We start from the raw sequence: 26,004 nt of genomic DNA, 5'->3' as shown, positions 1-26,004 counted from the left end.
AGATATAAAATGACTACTACATAATCTGTAGTAATCGTTTGGAGCCCAGTTTTCTCGTCGAATTGCAGCAGCCCATCTCGCTCTCTTCTCTCCGGGTCTCTCGGAATCCGGTAGAACTTCAAGTCTCTCCGTCTTCTCCGTCTATCTTCTCTGTTATTGCAACCGACCGCCACACACGCCTTCACCATTTTGATTATTAATGTTAACGAGCAGAAAAACACGTCGTAAATAGGAGGAATGTACGTAGCCGTAACAGGTAAACATGATGGGTTGACGGACAATTGGGCGGCACCAGTCAGGAGGAAGGAGTTGTGACGTCACGTGGGTAGGGTCTATTAGGGCTGTGAAAATTATCGCGTTAACGGCCGGTAATTAATTTTTTTAATTAATCACTTTAAATATTTGACGCAATTAACGCACATGCCCCGCTCAAACAGAGTAAAAATGACAGTACAGTGTAATGTCTGCTTGTTTTTTGGTGTTTGGCGCCCTCTGCTGGCACTTGGGTCCAACTGACTTTATGGGTTAGTACCATGAGTGAGCATGGTGTAATTATTGACATCAACAATGGCGAGCTACTGGTTTATTTTTTTTATTGAAAATTTTACAAATTTTGATAAAACGAAAACATTAAGAGGGGTTTTAATACAAAATTTCTATGACTTGTACTAACATTTATCTTTTAAGAACTACAAATCTTTCTATCAATGGATCGCTTTAAGAGAATGTTAATAATGTTAATGCCATCGTATTGATTTATTGTTATAATAAACAAATACAGTACTTATGTATCGTATGCTGAATGTATATATCCATCTTGTGTCTTATCTTTCCATTCCAACAATAATTTATAGAAAAATATGGCATATTTTATAGATGTTGATGATGATGATGAAACTTCTTTATTTCGAGCATGCACACACAAAAGGAACAAAAACATACAATATAATTCAACAAAAATAATTGCACTCGAAAGGGAGTGGGAAGAAGAAAAAACTTATTTTGTCCCACCCCTGATCTCATTGTCCAGCATCCTTACTCGTGGGATACTCCTGTCCACACAATGATGGTTTGAATTGCATTTAATTACGATTAATTAATTTTTAAACTGTAATTAACTCGATTAAAAATTTTAATCGTTTGACAGCTCTAGTATTTATACGTTTATGGGAGCAAATGAGTTAATAACCACTGTTCCAATAATACTTCCCAGTTCGAGTGGTGTTCCAATGACATTTTTCCTGGTCGGAGTTAGGAAAGTTCCGATTTCCCACCTTCCTCGAACGCAGCATTGTACTGGAGGCTGCGTAACAGTCTAGTGACGTGGAGAATCTACCAGCAACCTACGCCAAAACTTTGCAAACTATGAAGAAATTGCGCACCAAATTGCTTGTTGGTGGATAGTGACTCAAGTAATTGAGGATACTCGGTGTTTGGTTGATATTTGGAGGGAACTTTTTTTTTTTTTTTTTAAACATTATACAAATGCGGATAGCCTTTAGCCTTTAGCTGATATGACGACAGAGAGAAGCTGTGCATGGATAGCGTAAGGAAGTTCAGCAAGTCAAGTGTATTGGTATCACAGGATTCAAACTATGACACCGGTTGAACCGGACGCGAATTGCTGGGAAGAAGCTGGAATTTAAAGAACGGTAACTCTCGTTGACCAGTTTATTACTTGCTAACGTTAGCCTCTCTGCGGAGAAGGGATATCTCGAGCTGTCAAAATGGGCTCTCTGCTGCGGGGAGAAGAAATGTGTTTGGCCCAACTATTTCTCCAGTCCGGATCGGCATACGACTGTATCGGGGATCTTGGAGAACTAGGCATAGTGGAATTCCGAGATGTAAGTCCTGAAACGCTTAACATATGCTCTTTTTCAAATGGATTCATGTTTGGTAACTTATCTTTCGACAAAACTGTTTTAAACTCATGATAACATCTAGAACAGTGGTTCTTAACCTTGCTAAAGGTACCGAACCCCACAAGTCTCACATGTAGATTCATCGAACCCATCGGAATTAGATGATAAAGCCATTTTTGTCAAAATTTGACACCAGGCTGTCCATTGGTTTGCTGTATCCCTCATTCCTTGTGCGAGTCAACTAGTGCTGCAACGATAACTCAATTAACTCGAGTAATTCGATTAGAAAAAAGCTTCGAATCAACTGTCGCTGCTTCGGTTATTGGTTTAATTAGAGTGGTGTTGTAATGGTTTGTTTTGAAAGTGTTTGCATTTAGTTTGATTGATTTTTGTGTTGGTACACTGCCCTATTGTGGCAACAATGAATATGACATAACCCAGATAGCAGACTGACGTTGAAAAGATGTTGGATTAACATTCTGCTGTCGAACTTATATTGTTGAATCAACGTCACTTTTGCATCCTCAATTAATGTTGTTTCAGCGTTGAAATGCTTACAAATTTAAACTTCATTTCGATTAGTAATAATATTCGAACAACGCTGAATCAAAGTTATGTTTAAGAGTGCAGCTATCGAATATTTTATTAGTCGGTTAATCGGTGAAAGTTAGTTTGAGAAATCGAGTAATCGGATAAGGAACATGCAAAATTAAAATTCCTCAGCTGAGCTTCAAACTGTTTTTTTTACAATGCTCTTAACAAATGGTTCAGACACATATTCCCACAAAAACGGCTAAATATACCAATAAACTACATTACGAATGCATTCAAAACAACTAGCTCAAGCAAAAACTTTGCTTATGTTGGTCTTAACAGGGAGCGGCTGGATTCAGCATTATGAAATGAGGCTGTTTAGAGGGCAGTGTATCCACTCAGATCAATAAAACTAAATGCAAACACTTCCAAAATAAACCATTACAACGCCACTTTGATTAAACGAATACTCAAAGCAGCAAAATTTAATTCGAATCTTTTTTCCCAACCGAATACTCGAGTTAAATCGATTAATTGTTGCAGCACTAGTTAAGTTTTCAACCAAAATGCCCGCTCATCCATAATTCAATGACTTTTCAATCATATTTCCCGGTCAATCATAAATCAACTATTTGTCAACATTAGTTCATCAACTATAAAACAATGTTAACCCAACCATCGCCTGACATACTATAGAGCAACGTTTTTTCAACGTCACTTGACAGCGAAAATTTCGATGTCAACCATACTGAAGATTTTGATGGAAAATCAGCATTTATTCAATGTCTGTCTGCTACCTGGGAAGTTATTTAAAATGGCTGAATCCAGCTGCTCCCTATTAAGACCAACATAAGGTATGTTTTTGTTTGAACTAATGTGTTTTTAATGCATTTATCATTTAGTTTGTAGGTATATGTAGCTGTTTTTTTTGTAGGAATATGTTTGAACAATTGGTCAAGAGCAGTTAAAACAAAAAAGTTAGCATTTTATAGCATTTAAGATAGCGGGATTTTGCTATGCAAGTTAGCCAATTTGTTCTTTTCTTTTTAACCTTAAATTTATTTATTTTTTTGTACCGTTGGAGGCTAAACTCAGGTATTTTTTTAAATTTGAATTTGCATTTAATGCTCTTTTGGAAGTGCAATCTTTGAGATGTTTTACATCTCCTAAAATTGATTTTGCTACACATTAAATGTTTCTAATCCGATTATTCGAACTAAATAGTTGATAGATTAATCGACTACTAAAATAATCAATAGCTGCAGCCCTAGAGTCAACCTTCCACTGGAAAAAAAACGTTCCTCCTCCCATCAGATAGAGGATAAGCAGTTAAAAGAAATGGATTAAGCCTGTAACTTGGGAGCAAACCAGACCAAAACCTGGTCTAATAAACCACTTTGCCTAGATTTAATCAGCGAACGGAAATAGGGCTCTGCATTTTTTTACTTTGACCGAACCTCTCGGTTTCGGTCGAACCCAGGATAAGAACCACTGATCTAGACTTTGCCACTATACTTTGCAATTTACACATCATTTTAAACTATGTCTTGGTCTCCTGTGCTTGTTTCAGCTTAATCCCAGTGTTAATGCATTTCAACGAAAATATGTTAATGAAATCAAAAGATGTGAAGAGATGGAGAGGATCCTCGGTATGTATGCGTGGATCTATAACAGAATACTAAAGGGATGAAGTCAGTATGATGTGATTGTGAATAGCCATTTTATTAGATTAATCTGATAAATTGTACACATGATACTAATATACAGTAATGCAGTAGTTTCGTTAAAGGCAGAAGACTGGAAAAAGTTGTAATTGCATAGAAAGTAGTAATACAATTAACAATAGCGTGTCTTCTCATTCAATTCAATGGAAATTCAATGACTAGAGTCGGGGCAATTGTCATTCTGTGTTTAACGAATTAAATATGACAGCTTTCAACTAAATTCAAATCTCTGACTTAATCCAGAGTAGAGAATAACCTCCTTGTGTGACTGCTTTCTGAAGGCTGGCACTACTTCAACCCCTAGCAAAAAGTATGGAATAAACAGTCTCGGACGAGCACTCACTCAGACATTTTATTATGTAGGACAAACACTGAAAAAAACTTGAATAAAAATGAATTAGTTCAAAAGTGAAACTCCTTGGCATTCTGAAATACTAAAAGAAATTAATTAAAAACATTGTGGTGGTCAGTAAATGTTACTTTTTTAGAGCAAGTGCAGGGAAATAAATATAGTATCCATTCTGAGGAAAAATATATGGAATCATGAGAAACAAACAAAGAAATAACAAAACGCATCTCTGGTGTTTAGTTGCCCTACCTCTGGCTTTTATGACAGCTTGCAGTCTCTGAGGCATGGACTTGATGAGTGTTCTTCATGAATTTGGTGCCAACTCTCTTTGATTGCAGTTGCCAGATCATCCTTACAGGTCGGAGTTTTGCTGTGGACCAATTTTCCCCCCCCATTTCCACCACAGGTTTTCAATAGGGTTGAGATCTGGGCTATTTGCAGGCCTTGACATTGACTGGATGAGTCTTTCTCCAAGGAATGCTTTAACGGTTTTAGCTCTGTGGCATGATGCATTGTCATCTTGGAAAATGACAAACATATTTGCAATTGAAGGGATAAGAAAGCTGTCTAAAATTTCAATGTAAACTTGCGCATTTATTGAAGATTTAACCACAGTCATCTCCCCAGTGCCTTTGCCTGACATGCAGCCCAATATCATCAAGGACTGAGGGAATTTTGATGTTATCTTCAGGCAGTCATTTTTGTAAATTTCACTGGAACGGCACCAAACCAAAGATCCAGCATCATCACCGTGTCAAGAGTCAAGAATCTGCATTGGACAAGGTGTCAAGAGTTAAGAATCTGCATTGGAGTCTCCATGAGCAGTGGCATCAAAAAAAATCAACAAATGCACGAAACAAATGCAGTGATAATCACCTATATTTTTAGGATCAATAGCAATATTTAACATATCATGTAGGTTTTTGCCCGAAATAGCGACTTTAAAAAAAAAAAAAAAATGCAACTTTGACATTGAAGGTTTCAACAGCTAATAAATCACTCAATTTTGACATCAGAAACTTACTACTCGGGAAAGACATGTAGAATAATCTTAATTTTACTCAACAAAAGCCAATTTTTCATTTTTCTAGGTTGAATTTTGATGTAACTATTGCCTTAGCACGTCTTGCCAGCTATCTGGCCTGGTCGTTTTTAGATTGAAATGTTACATGAAATAAAACACGTAAAAGCTGATTTTTTTTTTTTTGTAGGGACAAAAATGATTTCATTATCCCCAAACATATTTTCAATTGAAGGGATAAGAAAGCTGTCTAAAATTTCAATGTAAACTTGTGCATTTTTTGAAGATTTAACCACAGCCATCTCCCCAGTGCCTTTGCCTGACATGCCCCATATCATCAAGGAATGAGGGAATTTTGATGTTTTCTTCAGGCATTCATCTTTGTAAATCTCACTGGAATGGCACCAAACAAAAGTTCCAGCATCATCACCTTGTCCAATACAGATTCTTGACTCATCACTGAAAATAAGCCTCATCCATTCATTCACAGTCCATGATTGCCTCTCGTTAGCCCATTGCAGTCTTGTTCTTTTCTTTTTGAGTGTCAATAATGGTTTCCTTTTAGCTTTCCTGTATGAAAATCCCATTTCCTTTAGGTGATTTTGCACAGTTCTGTCACATACCTAGACTCCAGCTTCCCCCAATTTTTTCTTCATTTGTTCTTGTTGTACATCTTCTATTTTCAAGACATATGACCTTTAGTTGTTTGTCATGATGCTTGGATGTCTTCCAGTACGCTTAACTTTAACAACCTTGCCATGTTGTTTGTACTTGGTCCATATTTTTTATACAGCTGACTCTTAACAGCCCACATCTTTGGCAACCATACGTGTTACATACATACAGTGCCCTCCATAATTATTGGATTTATAATATTTATGTGTTTTTTTTTTTAGCTTCTATTTTTTTTTCTTCTAAAAAAACCTCAGTCTTGGTCTCATCTGACCAAAGCACACGATCCCAGTTGAAGCCCCAATACCGCTTGGCGAACTCCAGACGTTTGCGTTTATGATTGTGAGTGAGGAAAGGTTTTCTCCATGCATACCTCCCAAACAGCTTGTTGGCGTGTAGACAGCACCTCATACCCACTGTGAAGTATGGGGGTGGGTCAGTGATGCTGTGGGGCTGTTTCGCTTCCAAAGGCCCTGGGAACCTTGTTAGGGTGCATGGCATCATGAATGCTTTGAAATACCAGGACATTTTAAATCAAAATCTGTTGCCCTCTGCCCGAAAGCTGAAGATGGGTTGTCACTGGGTCTTTCAGCAAGACAATGACCCTACACATATGGCCAAATCTACACAGAAATGGTTCATCAGACACAAAATCGAGCTCCTCCAATGGCCATCTCAGTCCCCAGACCTCAACCCCATTGAAAACCTGTGGGGTGAGCTGAAGAGGAGAGTACAGAGGAGAGGATCCAGGTCCAGAGATTCTGCAAAGAGAAATGGCTGAAGATCCCTCTTTCTGTCTTTTCCCATCTTGAGAAACATTATAGAAGATTAGATGCTGTTTTGTTGGCAAAAGGGGGTTGTACAAAGTGTTAACACCAGGGGTGCTAATAATTGTGACACACATTATTTGATGTCAAATAATTATTTCTTTATGTGGGGTTTTTTCCCCACTGAATAAATGCACTTGTATTGAAGGTTGGATTTTTCTCTTTTTTTCCATTAAGGGCCCATATTATTTAGAAAAAAATAATAATTTGAAGCTAAAAAACACATAATAAATCCAATAATTATGGAGGGCACTGTACATACATACAAGAAGTTTGATAATCCTCTCCAGTGTTTCCCCTAGGATTTTTTGAAGCTGTGGTGGTGTTGGTGGGCCATGTTCGAGTCGGACAACCCCATCTTGTGCAGCGGCGAATTTGTTTAATATCATGACGAATAAGATTTTTTCCACAACATTTATTTTTTTTCTAAGAACCTTAACCTTTGCAAAGTTTGCATCCTGCCTGCGAACATTTGATTTTACTGTACTAAAAATAAATAAATAAAAAGGGAAATCGTCAATAAATGGTCAATTTTTAGTGAGGTGTGCTGCAAGATGGCCCCCCTGATTCTCAAGTCTGTCTTCACCTACACAGGAATAAGAAAAAATGAGATCTAGGAAATGAAGACACTCAAGCATCTCTAACTTACATTGTACAGTTGACTAAATGTCTTACTCTGTTCATTGCAGACAAATCTCTCTCTCAGTTCACTGTTGAGATGGGCACTGTCAACGCAATGGCCGACCGTTGCCGTCAGCAGCACTCCCCATTTATCAGTCTGTGATGCCATTTTTGACATCATGACATCTGGCCTGGTCCATATTCTGAAACACATTCAATGTTTTACCCATTTGGATTTAAATCAAATATGTCTAATTTACATTAGACAATCCGACTTCAGTTCGAACTGAAGTCTTTGTTGGAGTTACTTTTCTAATTATAAGTGCAAATTCATATGTTTTTTTTTTTTCATTGAGATGAAAAATACTTCTTTCAATGTACTGTAAATATGTGATCTGTCTTGTAATTTTTTTGTATAAGGAATATGTTAGGTTATAGACAATAATAATAATATTAATGTGTATAGCTTAAAGACAATTTTTTCTACACCAGAATTTAAGGTAAAATAATACAATTATGAATTTATGATGAATAAAAATAATAGGTGCAGAATTCTTAACACTCACCTTGACTTGTGTGGTACAGCCATGACTTGAACTTTGCCATTTCTGTCCATGTTGGGTCCATGCTAAAGATTGTTTGCTATTTTCCTTTGTTGAGAGTTCTCCTACGCTGAACTGTGCGCTTTCCTGATCTGCGTCTCCAGCTGTGATCTTGACTCATTTGAAAACTTTGTATAAACATTAAAATACACTGCTTGCCATAACCATTTGGTTATTTCTACTCCTCAGAACGTGAGAGCCAATACCTTCGGAACCGGGGAGCGTGTGCCTCACGTTTTGAAATATTTAACTAGCTTCAGATGCTAATTTAATATTTAGAAACGTGACGGTCTAGATCACCACAAAAATAATGGTCATTTTGTTAGTGGACCCTCGTCTTCAGGAACTTTTGTGTTTCCAAAATACTGTACTTCGAAATCCTCATCTGAAATTACAATGAGTAACGTTAGCGCCGAGCAAATGCTATGCTAGGAGGCGACGATTCGGGTCAAAGATGCCATAAAAAGAACTTACGTCAATGTCAATATTAAGATCGTTTTTACAGTATAAGCTGGAGGTAAATTCGTTAACTTCAAATGCCATTCTGTGGATTTTTCTCCCCATTTCGATCTTTGTGCCGACGTACTCCAGGCGCAAACTTTCAATAGGAGAACTGATGTGCTTTTCAAAATAAAATGTGTAAAGGAACAATTCGTATTTGTCGTGCTATTTCAGACGACTTATAGCAAATAATGCGTAAAAATTAGCTTATATTCATGTAGACGTCATGTTGAATAATACGAATGAATAATTAGAATGAATTTTACAACAACAACAAAAATCTCATCTGCAAGGTGTGGCGGCTTTTATTTTGGTGTGGCGCAGCGCCACGATTATTAATATGTAGGGGAAAGGTCTCAAGAGACATCTCTCTTGTTGGAGCCATGATTCTTGTGAATCCACTCGGTCCAGCAACCCTCCAAGGTGTGATAACTGCACTGTTTTTAACTGCTGACTAACGAGCAGATCTAATCTGAGGCAGGGGCCCAATTAAGGAAAGGAAATTGACTGGGTGTGTCTGTATTTTCCATATTGTCTTCCTCAGAAATGAGTGATTCCATATTTCCCTGCCCTTGCTCTATAAGATTAACACTTACTGACCACCACAATGTTTTTTATTCACTATGTTTATTTATTTTAAACACATAGTGTTTCTGAATGCTAAAGAGTTGCACTTTTGAAAGAATTCATTACTTTTTTAAGCTTTTTATCCGAGTTAGTTCTACCTAACAAAATGTCTGAGTGAGTGCTCGTCCGAGACTGGGGATTCCATACTTTTTGCTAGGGGTTGTAATAACATTTGAGTAATACATAGAGTTTAAAAGTGTCCCTTGTCATTGTCAACAGGGTATCTCTTGAGGGAAATTAAGAAAGCTGACATTTCATTGCCAGAAGGCGATGTTAATCCTGCAGCTCCTTTACCGAAGCATGTGATGGGTATAATGGTAGGCTCACTGCCTGTATGTTACACATTTGACCAGTGGAAGTACTCCATTGTTCTATTTATGTGTGTTCTTTCAGGAGCAACTACAAAGGCTGGAAGTAGAGTTAGGTGAAGTCATGAGGAATAAGGAAAGATTGCAAAAGAATCTATTGGAGCTAACAGAGTACACACATATGCTGCGCATCACTTGTAATTTTGTGCAGAGAAGTGCTGAGGTGAGTGAGTGACACTCTATAGCAGTTTGCGCTGTCCACACTTACTTTTTTTTACTTGTTGCATATTAACACTGCCTTATGTTTTGTCCTTTGGTTTTGTGTTTCTTTTCCTCCAGAGAGAGCAGGTGCAAGTCACATATGAGGAGTTTCCTTTCTTAGAAAAAGACACAATGATGGATTACAGCAGCATGCAGGGGCTAGGAGCCAAACTGGGGTAAAATGAAAATCCTATTTATATTGCATAGAATATGTGGCTTTAAAGTGCGTATGACAGGATAAAAAAAAGTCTTAAATAGCATTATTATGTGAATTAGAATCATATTTTGAGACAATTCGACTATGTATAACAATTTGGTAAAGCGCAGATGACGATGACGCAGATGTCTTTTAACCCTTAGATGCACAAGTTACTGGACCGTGCACTCTCCCATAAGTGGGTCAAAAATGACCAATATAAGAACCAATGTGTTTTTATGCCATTTTGGTGAACAATAATCCCTTGTGTATTAATTAGCATGATATTTAGGGCCACACAAGAATGATTTCATGCTTGAAATATCTTTGATTCAATTAAAATTTTTTTGGGGAAAAAAAAAAGAACAGCAATAGACTTTATCCTTCCTTGTATTTTATCATCAATGATGAAGAGTTCCCATGCATCTTTTTGGTAAGACAGCGGTGCTAAGGCCTTGTGAAGGCACTGACCGATTTCTGAAGATATTGTGGCTCTGTGTTCTGCCCTGGGTGGGAGGTAATTCTCTCTAGTAAGAACCCTACCAACTCATTCTGTGGGCCATGATTTGGACACTTTTGGATTTCCAGGTGGATAACTGCCACTGCCACCTGGACAAAAGTCTGGGTCCTCATCATCAGAAATTTTGGACACTTGAGTCCAACCCAGTCACTGCCTCTCCATCATCCAACATCTGTAGGACCATTTCAGCTGTAAATCTAGCACAAATCCGATTTTTTTCGTGTTTTTCCAACTCGACTTAACGGGAAAAGTCGCATAAAAGTGGACCATTTTCAAATTCGATCCAGGTCACTTTCGTATGTGGTTAAAATCCCATCCGGGCCACATTTTTCCTGAATGTGGCTGCGGTCCGAACTGTCAAGTCCCCCAAATTGAAATTCATGCAACAATTAACATCAGCAAAGAGTGAGAGAGACAAGGTGCTACGGTGGCGGTGCAGTTGTGCATTAGCGTTATCGCCTAGCTTGAACACGGCTTTTGGGGGAGGGGGCTTGACAGCAGTCATAAAAAAATAAAATGGGTTCAGAATAAGCCTGACAATGCTCGGTTTTCTGTCTACTCCAATGCTACTGCGCATGCGGGCCAGTTTGCTCAGCGCATCTTGGATTGCAAATTAGAGCGCATGTGTGATACTTGAACAGGCTCAATGGACGAAGGCAGTCTGAATGGGTACGCCAAAAAAACAGATATGACAAAAAATCGGAATTGTGCATTAGGACCTGCCGTATGAACCTAGCCTTAGTTAGCTAGCTAGTTGTGAAGTAGGTTAATTTGTTGATAAATAATAATAGTCATGAAAGACACACACACAAAATACTATATGGACATAATACTTCCAGTACACGTATCAGCTCTCTTGCTGTGTAAAATAATCTTCTTTAGGGGTGTCACTTTTTACATACCTAGTCTGTGTGGTCCACGGTAATTTTATTCCTGACAGCCAAAGTTGATAAGAATGAAAGATTCCCATTGGATTCCATAGAAAATGCATGTGGGTCATTTTTGACCCACTTGTGGAAGCTTGGGGTACTAATACAAAAATGACAATTTCTTAAAATGTATAAAAAGTTCATCAAAAATTTGAATGGCATTATATCAAGAACATGTTTTGGGGGGAATACCTGAAATATGAATTGATAACAATTTTTCATTCTGAAGATATTTCAAGAAAACAACATTTTTGACCCACTTATGCATCTGAGGGTTAATGTGCTGTTTAGCCACGCCTACCCTAATCGGGCTCTAGCGTCCCCAACAGGAGGATGACTTCGGCAGGGTCCTGGTTTCTTCTGATTTAGAATTCAGCCCATTGAGGGCCACAATGGGACCAGAATGTTTTTTATTCATTTCTTTTAGTGTTTCTGAATGCTAAAGAGTTGCACTTTTGGACTAATTCATTTTTTTTTCACGCTTTTTATCTGAGTTTGTTCTACATAATAAAAATGTCTGAGTGAGTGCTCGTCCAAGACTGGTGATTCCGTAGTTTTTGCTAGGGGTTGTACAACCATCGCCTCTGGATGCTTCACAAGCAAAAAATGTGCGCGCAGGCTGTCACGGCTGCTCTGTCTGTGTGTGTGGGGGGCACGTCTGTACATGCGCTTGCTTCCTGTTTTACGCTTCCTGCTTCAATATAAGCATGCATCACAAAGCAAAAGTCAACATTTAAAACAAACAAACAAAAAAAAGACAAGACTCAGGTGTCGTGAATTCCGAAATCACATAAGTCGGGTCAGTCATAACTACCAGTATTTATTGTCATTTATGAGTTTATTTATGATTATTAAAATAAATGCTGTGATTAAATAATGCAATCTGTAATGTAACGCCTGTAGTTCATAAAACTGACTTGCTGCTAGCAAGGGATCGATACCCATTTATCTCATCGCCCGATTTGCAATTGTGCTAGTGTGCTCAAAATTTTTTTATCCTTACTCGTAATAGATAAGTGGCTGGGTAGTTGGATCCTTAGCATACAGAACTAACTCTACTATTGTTTGTGGCTGTTTTTTCATTTTGTTTTTGTATTCCCCCTCACAGTTTTGTTTCTGGGCTCATCCAGAGGGCAAAGATCGAGGCGTTTGAACGGATGCTGTGGAGAGTGTGTAAAGGCTTCACCATTCTCAGTTATGCTGAAGTCGAGGAGTATCTTGAAGATCCTGACACTGTAAGTTTTTAAAGAGAATTATAATACTAAGGGGCTTTGAGATATCAATAGAACCATTATGTGGCAAGATAACAAATATGAATAAAGTTAACAAAAAAAATAAATCACATTCATGAGCAATTATCGAAAATAGATAGGAAATAGGAAATAGATAGGAAATTACGAACATTTCCGAATGTAGTCCGGAAACAGCCGAATGGGGCTTTGCCAGGAAGCAAAAGGTCAAGGCAGGTGCCATCGTTGTTTATCGAAGAGAGAGTTGCGTTCGTGTTTTATCAAAAAATCGCTAAAATTGTTCAAATCTGTCGTGCTATGTAACGTACAAATAGCCATTTGTCGCAATGTAGTACCCATGAGTTCCCTAATGCGAGAAAAACAGCTGGACTACGCAGACAATGGGTAAAGTTCGTCCGTACAAAGAGGGCTAATTTTGCAGACCCGGTCTCCGGCACGGTTTTGGGTGGTGTGCATTTTACACCTGAAAGCTATTCGAACTATGGACAAATTATATCAGGTTTTGCTATGAAATTGCTGCTAAAAGCAGATGCGGTGCCCACCATACACGCGCAGCCACCTAAATGTCCCGAGATATCAAGAAAGAGGACGATGACTGGTACTGATGAGACCACCCCAGGCAAAGCAAAGGAGGGGAGCAGCCAAGCTCGGAATGGCCAGAGTGAATACTCTTTTATAATAAAAAAACATCACTCACGCATTGGATATAGGACTGGACACATGTATAAATTAGTGATGCACGATAATACAGTTCTCAACCGCTTTCGATAACCGATAATTTCCTGCCCCTTCCACCCGATAACCGATAATGTCACGCCGATAATTCTATTCAAATATGTATGTAAAATTTTAAAGTATACAAAGATCAAATGTTACTGTGCAATTAGTGCTATTTTTTTCCACTACAAATGTGAACAAGTAATAAATTCCAACATCCAAACAATGGCAATGACATTGTGTAATGGTAAGATTTTGGCAACAATTACTTCGAGAGTAAACACCCAAGTTGCACAAAAATGCCTTTAAAAGTAAGCCATTCCTAACATATATCACATTACTACACTGCAAAAACACCTTGTTAAAAGTAGCAAAATTGGACAAAACTGTTGATTGCGCACGTTTGTAGGCTAAATCAAGTATATAATTATCGGATTGGCATTATCGGTTGAATTTCGTTTCATCTGGATTATCTGTGTGACGTCATAATTGCCATTATCGGCCGATAATTATCGGTGACTGATATTATCGTGCATCTCTAGTATAAATTATCGCTCGTAAAATATATACAAGAAATCCTTAATCCCATTCATATTTGTGTCTGTTGGCAGAGCGAAAACCTATGATAGCACAATAAATGATGATTATTCTACAGTGCCTTGCAAAAGTATTCGGCCCCCTTGAACCTTGCGCCACATTTCAGGCTTCAGACATAAAGATATAAAATTTTAATTTTTTGTCAAGAATCAACAACAAGTGGGACACAATCGTGAAGTGGAACAAAATTTATTGAATAATTTAAACTTTTTTTAACAAATAAAAAACTGAAAAGTGGGGCGTGCAATATTATTCGGCCCCCTTGCGTTAATACTTTGTAGCGCCACCTTTTGCTCCAATTACAGCTGCAAGTCGCTTGGGGTATGTTTCTATCAGTTTTGCACATCGAGAGACTGACATTCTTGCCCATTCTTCCTTGCAAAACAGCTCGAGCTCAGTGAGATTGGATTAAGAGTGTGAACAGCAGTCTTCAGCTCTTTCCGCAGATTCTCCATTGGATTCAGGTCTGGACTTTGACTTGGCCATTCTAACACCTGGATACGTTTATTTTTGAACCATTCCATTGTAGATTTGGCTTTATGTTTTGGATCATTGTTCTGTTGGAAGATAAATCTCCGTCCCAGTCTCAGGTCTTGTGCAGATACCAACAGGTTTTCTTCCAGAATGTTCCTGTATTTGGCTGCATCCATCTTCCCGTCAATTTTAACCATCTTCCCTGTCCCTGCTGAAGAAAAGCAGGCCCAAACCATGATGCTGCCACCACCATGTTTGACAGTGGGGATGGTGTGTTCAGGGTGATGAGCTGTGTTGCTTTTACGCCAAACATATCGTTTTGCATTGTGGCCCAAAAGTTCAATTTTGGTTTCATCTGACCAGAGCACCTTCTTCCACATGTTTGGAGTGTCTCCCATGTGGCTTGTGGCAAACTTTAAACGAGACTTTTTATGGATATCTTTGAGAAATGGCTTTCTTCTTGCCACTCTTCCATAAAGGCCAGATTTGTACAGTGTACGACTGATTGTTGTCCTATGGACAGACTCTCCCACCTCAGCTGTAGATCTCTGCAGTTCATCCAGAGTGATCATGGGCCTCTTGGCTGCATCTCTGATCAGTTTTCTCCTTGTTTGACAAGAAAGTTTGGAAGGACGGCCGGGTCTTGGTAGATTTGCAGTGGTCTGATGCTCCTTCCATTTCAATATGATGGCTTGCACAGTGCTCCTTGAAATGTTTAAAGCTTGGGAAATCTTTTTGTATCCAAATCCGGCTTTAAACTTCTCCACAACAGTATCTCGGACCTGCCTGGTGTGTTCCTTGGTTTTCATAATGCTCTCTGCACTTTAAACAGAAGTCTCAGACTATCACAGAGCAGGTGCATTTATACGGAGACTTGATTACACACAGGTGGATTCTATTTATCATCATCGGTCATTTAGGACAACATTGGATCATTCAGAGATCCTCACTGAACTTCTAGAGTGAGTTTGCTGCACTGAAAGTAAAGGGGCCGAATAATATTGCACGCCCCATTTTTCAGTTTTTTATTTGTTAAAAAAGTTTAAATTATCCAATAAATGTTGTTCCACTTCACGATTGTGTCCCACTTGTTGTTGATTCTTGACAAAAAAATTTAATTTCATATCTTCATGTTTGAAGCCTGAAATGTGGCGAAAGGTTACAAGATTCAAGGGGGCCGAATATTTTTGCAAGTCACTGTATATATTACTTTATTTTTGCGGTCACGGTGTATCAGCTTCACAAAAAGAAATGCAAAACAAACCATTCAGTGTTACCCACACGATCTGGATTGCTCCCGTCAATGATCGTTTCATTAGGCTGCATTGGCTTTCGTTTGGGCTCAAATTGATAACCCAAAACACCAAAGAAGGTTCATAACTCTCCTCGTCACTATGAGAAGAACGTTCGTTATGTCGGATTCGTCGCTGCAACTAGAAACAAAATTGTCCGTCATCATCGCCGCCATTCAGTACTTTTTCAGGACCCAAGCACTGAGCCGGGTGTTTCCTAGTTGTGACGTTGTTTTGCACACAATCTGCTAGTTTAGGCGATCTCGGGCGCCAGTCGTTTTAGCTTGACAATCGATCCAAATTTCTAGCATTTTCTTGGTGTTGCGATGTGTGTAATTACCGTAATTTCTGGACTATTGGGCGCCCCTGATTACAAGCCTCACCCAGTACATTTTTAAAGGAAAACCCATTTTGTACTTACATAAGCCTCTCCTGCCTATAAGCCGCATGTGCCCACAAGAGACACTGAAAAAGAAATACAGTTTTCAAACTTTTAATAACACACCTTAACTTTTCGTTCCAAACAGTGCCGGCAAACACGGCAGTTATATAGCAGCGGCACGGACGTTACATAGCATCAGCATGGCTGTGCAGCTCTAATTGTGCTGGTTAATAAAAACATAAAAGTCTTTGTTACCAATCTTCATCATGCTCCTGTGCATTCAAACCATGGAAGTCTTCACCCTCAGTGTCGGATATGAAGACGCTCAGATGCACTTCGCCACGCACCTACTCAGTCTCTCTTTCGCCATCGCCTTCAATGTCTCCTATAATTAGGCATATTCACTCCCAGCCTGTGCCGTCCTCCTCGCCTCGTCACGCAGCAGACTGGCCTCTCGAAACCCATTGGTGATGGCGGACTCTTTCACAGCGCTTCACGCTGCCAGGCTCCCCCGGCAAACCTGTGCAAAAGGTGCTCTTCGCATGCGGCGAGTCATGGCAAACGTTCTCTCGCCGCTCGTCATCAAAGCTTCTTATACAACTCCGATGGCCAATTTAATTTCTTCTAGCATTTTCCATGATGCAGGTCTGCCAATTCTACTCATGCACAAAGATGAGGGTCCGCCACCTCTATTCATGCACAATGCACAGTTAAACTGCCGGTAGTTGTGCAAACTAGCATCTTCCTCGACACATATATTCCACGTGTCTCACTCCCTCATTCCATGCTCGAGCGCCCCTGGCGGCCGTCAGAAGAATACACAAATTGGCTGCATCATTGCACACGCCCAGGACCCAAAATTAGGGAAAAAAGTAGCGGCTTGTAGTCCGGAAATTACGGTACACGAAGTGGCATGATATGAATCCAAAAGGCAAGCGTTTTTGGATAAATGATGGCATATTAGCATTTCCCCAGGTGTTTTCATACTCTTTAAAAGTGGTACTTGTTAACCGCTGGCCTTCAGATTTTCATCTGATAAAATTCTCAAGCTCTGAACTAGAGCTGAAACGAATACTCGAGCAACTCGAGTAACTCGAGTTTAAAAACTGATCCGAGTCGTTTTATTCACCTCGAGTAATCGTTTATTTTGACAGCTCTAAGCATCACGTTTTGCTCGGACTACTTTTAATGCGGGACGCGCTGATGTCACGTACGTAGAGGAAGAAGAAGAAGAGAAAAAAAACTTACTGCAGCCGACAGCCGCTACAAACGACGCCGACGTTGCTAAATACTAGCCCGCACGATGCTAGTTGGTAGCAGGTAGTGTCTGATGAGTCTCATAGAGATCACATGTATGTTGAACGAGATGCGAAATGACAAACTCGGCCGCGTCTGGGCAGCGTTAGTAAACAGCCGCCATCCTAAACAGCCGCCATCTTAAAGCAGTAGAGCGCTAAGCGCTAATAAAGAGCGCTAAGCGCAAATAAATAAGATTAACGTAACGTTAGCCCTGCGGAGGGCTAGGTTTCTATTAATTATGACCACTGTCGATGCTTGGCTAACGTGTTTTACATACAGGCTTTAACATAACATAGCGATGTGGAGTGATGAGGGTGTAAAATAAAAACTCAATAATGCTAACTATCAATTTTAGCTCAGTAGTCATTGCTGGATAAAACACCAAGTAGCACTGGTCCCTAATGTGCTCCAATACAGCCTGTATCATACATTTATTTTGAACACTGCAAAAACTCAAAATCCTATCAGGACATACAGTTTAGACTAACTTAAAACTTAACTAGAACTTAAAAATGGCTTGTCACAAATAGAAATTCAATGGAAACACGTGGGAAAAAAATCCTAACTTTTAAGTGATGTGTGTTATCAAGCGTAACAGCATTTTTAGGTATATATATATATATATATATATATATATTTTTTTTTTTTTTTTTAAATTTTTATTTTATGTTTTTTTAATCTAAAGGTTTTTTGAGTGAAAGCAGTGAATTAGTCTTTTTTTTTTTTCTAGTTACATCTGAGATGCAATTGTTGGCTGTTTTCAACAATATACATCGAAAATAAAGACATTGATTGACTGAAAATGGTTCAAGATTAGATGAAATGTCTTGTTTTCTCATGTATATTTATAATTTCTCTTCACCCAAAAATATATTTGTTTTATCCGATTACTCGATTAATCGATATAATTTTCAGTCGATTACTCGATTACTAAAATATTCGATAGCTGCAGCCCTACTCTGAACACTGTTATACGCTGCAATATCCTCAATTAGATTGGAACAAATGATATAATTTAGGCAACATCCGGTTACTGATTTTATTTTCTTATGTGTCTATTGGGTTTGCCACAGTTTGCTTTGGGCAAGTAGGGACAAAAACCGTTGGGACAAAAGTAGGAAATACACCATGTTTTTATCATAATGCAATTTTGGGGGGGATGAAGATTACTTTGGACAGGACGTTGGAAATGTGGTTAATACATCTATTTCACAGTTCTGAGGCTTCGGGGTTGGTATCTCAGGCTTGGTAAGATTGCACATTCTGAAGAGCATTAAATGCAAATACAAAATAAAATTCACTGGTGTTTCTTCAAACGATGCAGAATTGTGCTTTTAAACTGCTGGCCAAAAGTATTGGCACCCCTGCAATTCTGTCAGATAATGCTCAATTGCTCCCAGAAAATGATTGGAATTACAAATGTTTTGGTAGTGATATCTTCATTTATTTTGCTTGCAATGAAAAAAATACAAAAGAAAATGAATAAAAAAAAAAAAATCATTATCATTTTACATAAAACTCCAATACTCACCGTAATACTTGGTGGCACAACCTTTAGACAAAATAACTGCGAACAACCGCTTCCAGTATCCATCAATGAGTTTCTTACAATGCTCTGCTGGAATTTGAGACCATTCTTCTTTTGACAACTTCTCCAGGTCTCTGAGATTTGAAGGGTGCCATTTTCAGATCTCTCCACAGGTGTTCTATTGGATTCAGGTCTGGACTCATTGCTGGCCACTTTAGAAGTCTCCAGAGCAAACCATTTTCTAGTGCTTTTAGAAATGTGTTTTGGGTCATTGGCCTCCTGGAAGACCGATGACATCTGAGGGAGACCCAGCTTTCTCACACTGGGCCCTACAATATGCTGCAAAATGTGTTGGTCGTCTTCAGACTTCATAATGCCGTGCACACGGTCAAGCAGTCCAGTGCCAGAGGTAGCAAAGCAACCCCAAAACATCAGGGAACCTCCGCCATGTTTCACTGTGGGGACCGTGTTCCTTTCTTTGAAGGCCTCGTTTTTTTCCCCCTGTAAACTCTATGTTGATGCCTTTTCCCAAAAAGCTCTACTTTTTTCTCATCTGACCAGAGAACATTCTTCCAAAAGGTTTTTGGCTTTCTCAGGTATGTTTTGGCAAACTCAGGCTGGCTTTTTTTATGTCTTTGGGTCAGAAGTGGGGTCTTCCTGGGTATCCTACCATAGAGTCCCTTTCCATTCAAATGCCGACGGATAGTACGGGTTGACATTGTTTTACCCTCAGACTGCTTGAACTTGTTTGGATGTTAGTCAAGGTTCTTTATCCACCACCTGCACAATCTCTCGTTGAAATCCCTCGTCAATTTTTCTTTTCCGTCCACATCTAGGAAGGTTAGCCACAGTGCCATGGTCACTTATTGATGACACTGCACAGGGTAGACACAGAAACATTCATGTCTGTGGAGATGGACTTGTAGCCTTGAGATTGCTTTCGAAAGTCCTCAGACAGTTCTTTGGTCTTCTTTCTTTCTTCCATGCTCAATGTGGTACAAACAAGGACAGAGGTTGAGTCAACTTTAATCCATTTTGACTGGCTGCACGTGTGATTTAGTTATTGCCACCACATGTTATGTGCCACAGGTAAGTAACAGGTGCTGTTATTTACACAAATTAGAGACGCATCACATGATTTTTAAAGGGTGCTAATACTTTTGGAGTTGTGTGTAAAATGATAATAGTTTCATTTTTTTTTTCCATTTTCTTTTGTGTTTTTTCATTGCAAGCGAAATAAATGAAGATATTACTACCAAAATTGCAATCCGTATCTGGGAGAAATTGTGCATTATCTGACAGAATTGCAGGGGTGCCAATACTTTTGGCCAGCAGTGTATTTGAAAACAAAGTACCTGAGCTTAGCCTCAAACGGTATTAAAAATAATAATAAATGAGTATCTAAATTCTGTACAACAAAACAATTGGCTGGTTTGCATAGCAAAACTCCACTAGCTTAACTGCTATAAAATGCTAACATTTTTAACAATGCTCTTAACAAATCATTTAAATACATATTCCCACAAAAAATTGCTAAATATACCTATAAACTAAACTACAAATGCATAGAAAAACATTAGCTCAACAAAATCTTACGTTATGTTGGTCTTAACAGGGAGCAGTTGGATTCAGCCGTGTTCAGTGAGTTAAGTCATATTCACTGTTGCCACTAAAAGGCTGTGTATCCACCCAAATCAATAAAACTAGGGGTGTCAAACGATTAAAATTTTTAATCGAGTTAATTACAGCTTAAAAATTAATTAATCGCATGTCAAACCATCTATAAAATATGCCATATTTTTCTGTTTTCTGTTTTTCTGTATATATTTTCTTGTTGGAATGGAAAGATAAGACACAATATGGGTATATACATTCAACATACTTTACATAAGTACTATATTTGTTTATTATAACAATAAATCACAACAAGATGGCATTACCATTATTAACATTCTGTTAAAGCGATCCATGGATAGAAAGACTTGTAGTTCTTAAAAGATAAATGTTTGTACAAGTTATAGAAATTTTACATTAAAACCCCTCTTAATGTTTTCGTTTTAATAAAATCTGTAAAATTTTCAATCAAAAAATAAACTAGTAGCCCACCATTGTTGATGTCTATAATTACTTACACAATGCTCCGCACCCAGGCGCCAGCAGAGGGCGACAAAACTCCAAAAAAACACAACAAGTACACATTTCACTGTGCAGTCATTTCAATCTGTTTGAGCGGGGCATTTGTGCGTTAATTGCGTCAGATATTTTAACGTGATTAATTTTAAAAAATTAATTACCGCCCGTTAACGCGATAATTTTGACAGCCCTAAATAAAACTAAATGCAAACACTTTCAAAACAAACCATTACAACGCCATTGTAATTAAAACGAATCCTCGAAGCAGAAAAATTTGATTCGAAGCCTTTTTTCTAATCGAATTACTCAAGTTGATCGATTAATTGTTGCAGAACTAATTTGTTCTTAATCCTTGCTGTGCTGATTTTCTTAATGAAATTTTTTTCCCCCATTTTTTTATAGGGTGAGCCCACAAAAAGTGTGGTGTTCCTCATCTCCTACTGGGGAGAACAGATTGGCCATAAAGTAAAGAAGATTTGTGACTGGTAATACTGCACACAACTACAATGTTTTCCTCCAGAAAGGTCCACTTTCAAGTCATACCTGTTTTGCTTTCTGCTCTAGTTACCACTGCCATGTGTATCCTTATCCCAATAGCAATGAGGAGAGGAACAGCGTTGTGCAAGGACTAAATACTCGCATTCAGGACCTGCATACTGTATGTCTCCATTTTGTTTTCAAGCACTAGTTACATTATTGACACAACACAGAAGAGTTTGTCATTGACCAATGAATATTAATTGGAAGAGCATTACCGTATTTTTCGGACTACAAGTCGGCGATAGTTGCTTCAAGAATTTTCATTTGGCTATCACTGCTACCTTGGGGGAGACAGTCAACCTCTGCTGCCACCTGCTGTCAACACTGTTGTTGTCCAACATGCTTCCTAGCATGCGTTGCAGCACTACAGATGTAAAAAAGAATCAAAATACATGTTCTGTGCTACTTATTTCTTCAGTTACTGTTCTAGTTGTTTCATTAATTGCAAGTTATGGTATTTGGTAACACTCTATCTGACTCTGGCGCCATAAGACTGTCATAAGAACATCATACTTATGACATGACACTGCCTTTAGCATTGATGACTGCTTATGACAGAGGCCATTTTGTGTCATTTGGCAAATTATCTCACTTATGAATGGATGTAAAAGATCTGAGCTGGACATAAATTGAGTTAGTGACATAATTTGCCAAGTGACATGTAATGACATCTGTCATAAACATTCATTAATGCCCATGACAGTGTCATGTCGTAATTACTGGACGATAAGCCGCAGGATTCAAATTGAGGGGAAAGAAGTAGCGGCTTATTGTCCAAAAATTACGGTAAATATACACATATTCTTTTCAATTCAAAGTGCAATTACTTTTGAATACATTAATGACATAATTAAAGGCAAATTCAATGTAGCTATTGAAATAAATACCCCTTTCTTCTTTCCTTGAAACCATGTTCAGTGTGGTCCCTTGATGATAACTGTGCCCAGACCACGAGCACATTAAGAGGGCCCATGCATGAACATCACATCTTCCCCACATGCCAGTATAGACAGAAAAAGAGCCACAAAGAGGCTCTTTTGAATGATTAACCAATTTCCTCTGAGTTAGTGTTTCTGGATGGGGTCACTGCTTCGTGAATCGTTTGCTAGCTTTAAGCCAGTGTGACTGAAAAATCCAATTGCTTTCACTCCAAGTAGCACATGATCACCATGAGATCCCGACTAGCATTTTTTTTTACCAAGCGCAGTACACCTATTTGAACTCTGTCCCTTCTAGATGTTTGTCTTTAGTTCCAAATTCATTCATGGCATATGGACCCGGCCCGACCATGTGTTGCAAAAATCTGAAATATTGACACCAACTAAAAGTATTTTTGGGGACAAAAGCCTCCTTCATGAAGTTGAGTCCCCATCAAACGCAAGTTTATTGAAAAATTATGTCATCTGTTTATGCTGTTTTGTGCTGAAAAAAAAATTGCATTTGGGTTGCTATCGTTTTTGAGATAATAAAAATTCGTTAATATGTCAATCTGAGGTCAATTAGCCCCCCATTTTGATTGAAAAATGCTAAAAATGGTGTCAATCCTTTCTGCTGTAAAAAATTTGTGTTGCTATCGTTTTTGAGATATTAATTTTGAGTGATTCCGTCTTCTAACTCCAATGGCTGACGGAGCGTAACAACTCTCTCAATAACAGATGGGTGTCCCAACAACTAGCTTAAAAGTAGCACAAACGAATGGCACCCCTTTGGGTCCATTCCAGTCACGTCAACACTCGAAATTAATATCTCAAGCCCCCTACCTACTGCAAAATGGTGAAATTAATATCTTAATATCTATAAAACGATAGCGGCACAAATGGAAATTTTTACAGAATAAACCAGCACAAAGGCAGCACAAACGATTGACACAATTTTTAGCCATTTTGAATCAAATGGGGGGCTGGTTGACCTCAGATTGACCTATACAATAATTGTTAATATCTCAAAAACAATAGCAGCACAAAAAAATGATATGATTTTCCTATAAATTTGCGTCTGATGGAGGGGGGGACTCGGGAGATATAAAAGCCCTCATTAAAAAATATAAAAATATGCTGTAATTTAAAAATATATATATATAAATAAGGGCTGTCAAACAATTAAAATTTTTAATCGAGTTAATTACAGCTTAAAAATTAATTAACCGTAATTAATCGCAATTTAAACCATCTATAAAATATGCCATATTTTTCTGTAAATTATTGTTGGAATGGCAAGATAAGACACAAGACGGATATATACATTCAACATACGGTATATAAGTACCTTATTTGTTTATTATAACAATAAATCAACAAGATGGCATTAACATTATTAACATTCTCTTAAAGCGAACCATGGATAGAAAGACTTGTAGTTCTTAAAAGTTAAATGTTAGTACAAGTTATAGAAATTTCATATCAAAACACCTCTTAATGTTTCCGTTTTATTAAAATTTGTAACATTTTCAATAAAAAAATAAACTAGTAGCTCGCCATTGTTTATGTCAATAATTACACCATGCTCACACATGGTACTAACCCATAAAATCAGTTGGACCCAAGCGCCAGCAGAGGGCGCCAAACACCAAAAAACAAGTAACAAGCGCACATTACTCTGTACTGTCATTTTAATCTGTTTGAGCAGGGCAAATGCGTTAATTGCGTCAAATATTTTAACGTGATTAATTTAAATTAATTACTGCCCGTTAACGCGATAATTTTGACAGCCCTAATATAAATATGCACGTTTCTTCTGTAGTTGGAATGATCTACCTTGTGCAGAAATTGGTGTGTCATTAAAATCCAAACTGTATTTGCAGGTAATGCCATGAAACAACTCTCGAGGCCTGGTTGATTGTTGTTGTTGTTTTTTTTTTTTTTTGCAGGTACTTCATAGAACTGAAGATTACTTGAAACAGGTCCTGATGAAGGCCTCAGAATCGGTCTACACATGGGTCGTGCAGGTCAAAAAGATGAAAGCTATCTACTACATTCTCAATCAGTGTAGTTTTGACGTCACCAACAAGTGTCTGATTGCTGAAGTCTGGTGTCCTGTCGATGAGCTTCCCACCCTGAGAAGAGCACTTGAAGATGGATCGGTAAAGACACCCTAAACTACTACAGTCTATAGGTCAATTTGTATTGAGTTTGTGAAATTAGGAAGGTCATAGAACTCACATTAAATTTGTCTTTTGTGCAGTGTTGTTTTTGGTAGCCCTTTTAGTTTCCGTCTTAGTTTTAGTCCTTTGGATGAAAATACTTATTTGTCTTAGTCATATTTTAGTCATTTCAAAATGTGTTCGTCCAGTTTTAGTCGATGAAAACTCAGACAAATTTCGTCAGGTTTAAGTCGACCATTACCGTATTTTTTGCACTAGAAACATGCGTTTTTTTGTCTGCCAACTCGAAGTGATTAAAATAAGTGTCAAATCCACTATCCGCCTGTTAGAAAAGACACACAAATAGAAAAGATTTAAAAGATTTAAATGTTTATTGAATGTCCATCTAACAGTCTTGCTAAACTGGGAGAATTTGTTAAAAAAATTATGCATATATGCACAGGCAATGTCACAAACGTGATCACACAAAATGCAACCACGCATCGCATCCCCGCATTCCTTCTCCTAAGTCCTCACAAATAAAACGTAAAATTTCGGGGGTTTTTGGGTGGGGGGGGTGGGGGGGGGGGGCTCGCGCGTACAAATAAAAACATAAAATTTGGGGTTTTTTCAGGCTCTGGCCTGCAAATCAACTTGATTGATCGGGCCGGGTCAGGCTGGATTTTGGTCCGATCTAACCTTTAGCGTCATGTAATGTTAGCATAGCGTACACCTATTCAGCCTGTTGTTCTCTATTGTATTTTTATTCTAAATTGCCTTTCAAGATGACATGTCTGTTCTTGGTGCTGGATTCTATCAAATAAATTTCTACCAAAAATGGGATTTATACTCCGGTGCGACTTGTATGTTTTTTTCCTCTTCGTTGGGAATTTTTTGCTGGTGAGACTTACACTCAGTGCGACGTATAGTCCAAAAAATACGGTACTCAAAATGTTTTCGTCTGTAAACTTCAAAAGTTTTAGTACATGATTAAATAAGTAAATAAAAGGGTAGCAACATTTTAGAATGAACATTGACGGACGAGCACATAATTGTAAAGGCTACAAGGACATCACCATGTTTGTGATAATATACACTCAGCAGGAAAAAAAAAAATCAATTAATTGAACTTACATGGATGCCACGAACTGTATGTTAA

At 38.2% G+C, this 26,004-nt stretch overlaps 1 protein-coding gene across 1 annotated transcript in view; it reads left to right on the top strand.

Moving 5' to 3' along the window:
- Window positions 1–1,249: 1,249 nt before the first annotated feature.
- The window catches only part of atp6v0a2b (ATPase H+ transporting V0 subunit a2b), a 91,913-nt gene continuing 67,158 nt past the window's right edge, over window positions 1,250–26,004 (top strand). The window contains exons 1-9 of the mRNA XM_057831533.1: window positions 1,250–1,844; window positions 3,967–4,045; window positions 9,560–9,657; window positions 9,734–9,871; window positions 9,988–10,085; window positions 12,663–12,789; window positions 21,629–21,711; window positions 21,791–21,884; window positions 24,633–24,845. Coding sequence (XP_057687516.1) covers window positions 1,728–1,844; window positions 3,967–4,045; window positions 9,560–9,657; window positions 9,734–9,871; window positions 9,988–10,085; window positions 12,663–12,789; window positions 21,629–21,711; window positions 21,791–21,884; window positions 24,633–24,845 — 1,047 coding nt within the window. The 5' untranslated portion in view covers window positions 1,250–1,727. The remainder of the gene's footprint in view (window positions 1,845–3,966; window positions 4,046–9,559; window positions 9,658–9,733; window positions 9,872–9,987; window positions 10,086–12,662; window positions 12,790–21,628; window positions 21,712–21,790; window positions 21,885–24,632; window positions 24,846–26,004) is intronic.

The sequence above is a fragment of the Corythoichthys intestinalis genome, chromosome 3, assembly GCF_030265065.1.
Source record: "Corythoichthys intestinalis isolate RoL2023-P3 chromosome 3, ASM3026506v1, whole genome shotgun sequence".
NCBI classification, from domain to species: domain Eukaryota; kingdom Metazoa; phylum Chordata; class Actinopteri; order Syngnathiformes; family Syngnathidae; genus Corythoichthys; species Corythoichthys intestinalis.
The sequence above is the reverse complement of the archived record's forward strand: the minus strand, read 5'-3'. Positions and strand labels throughout refer to the sequence as shown.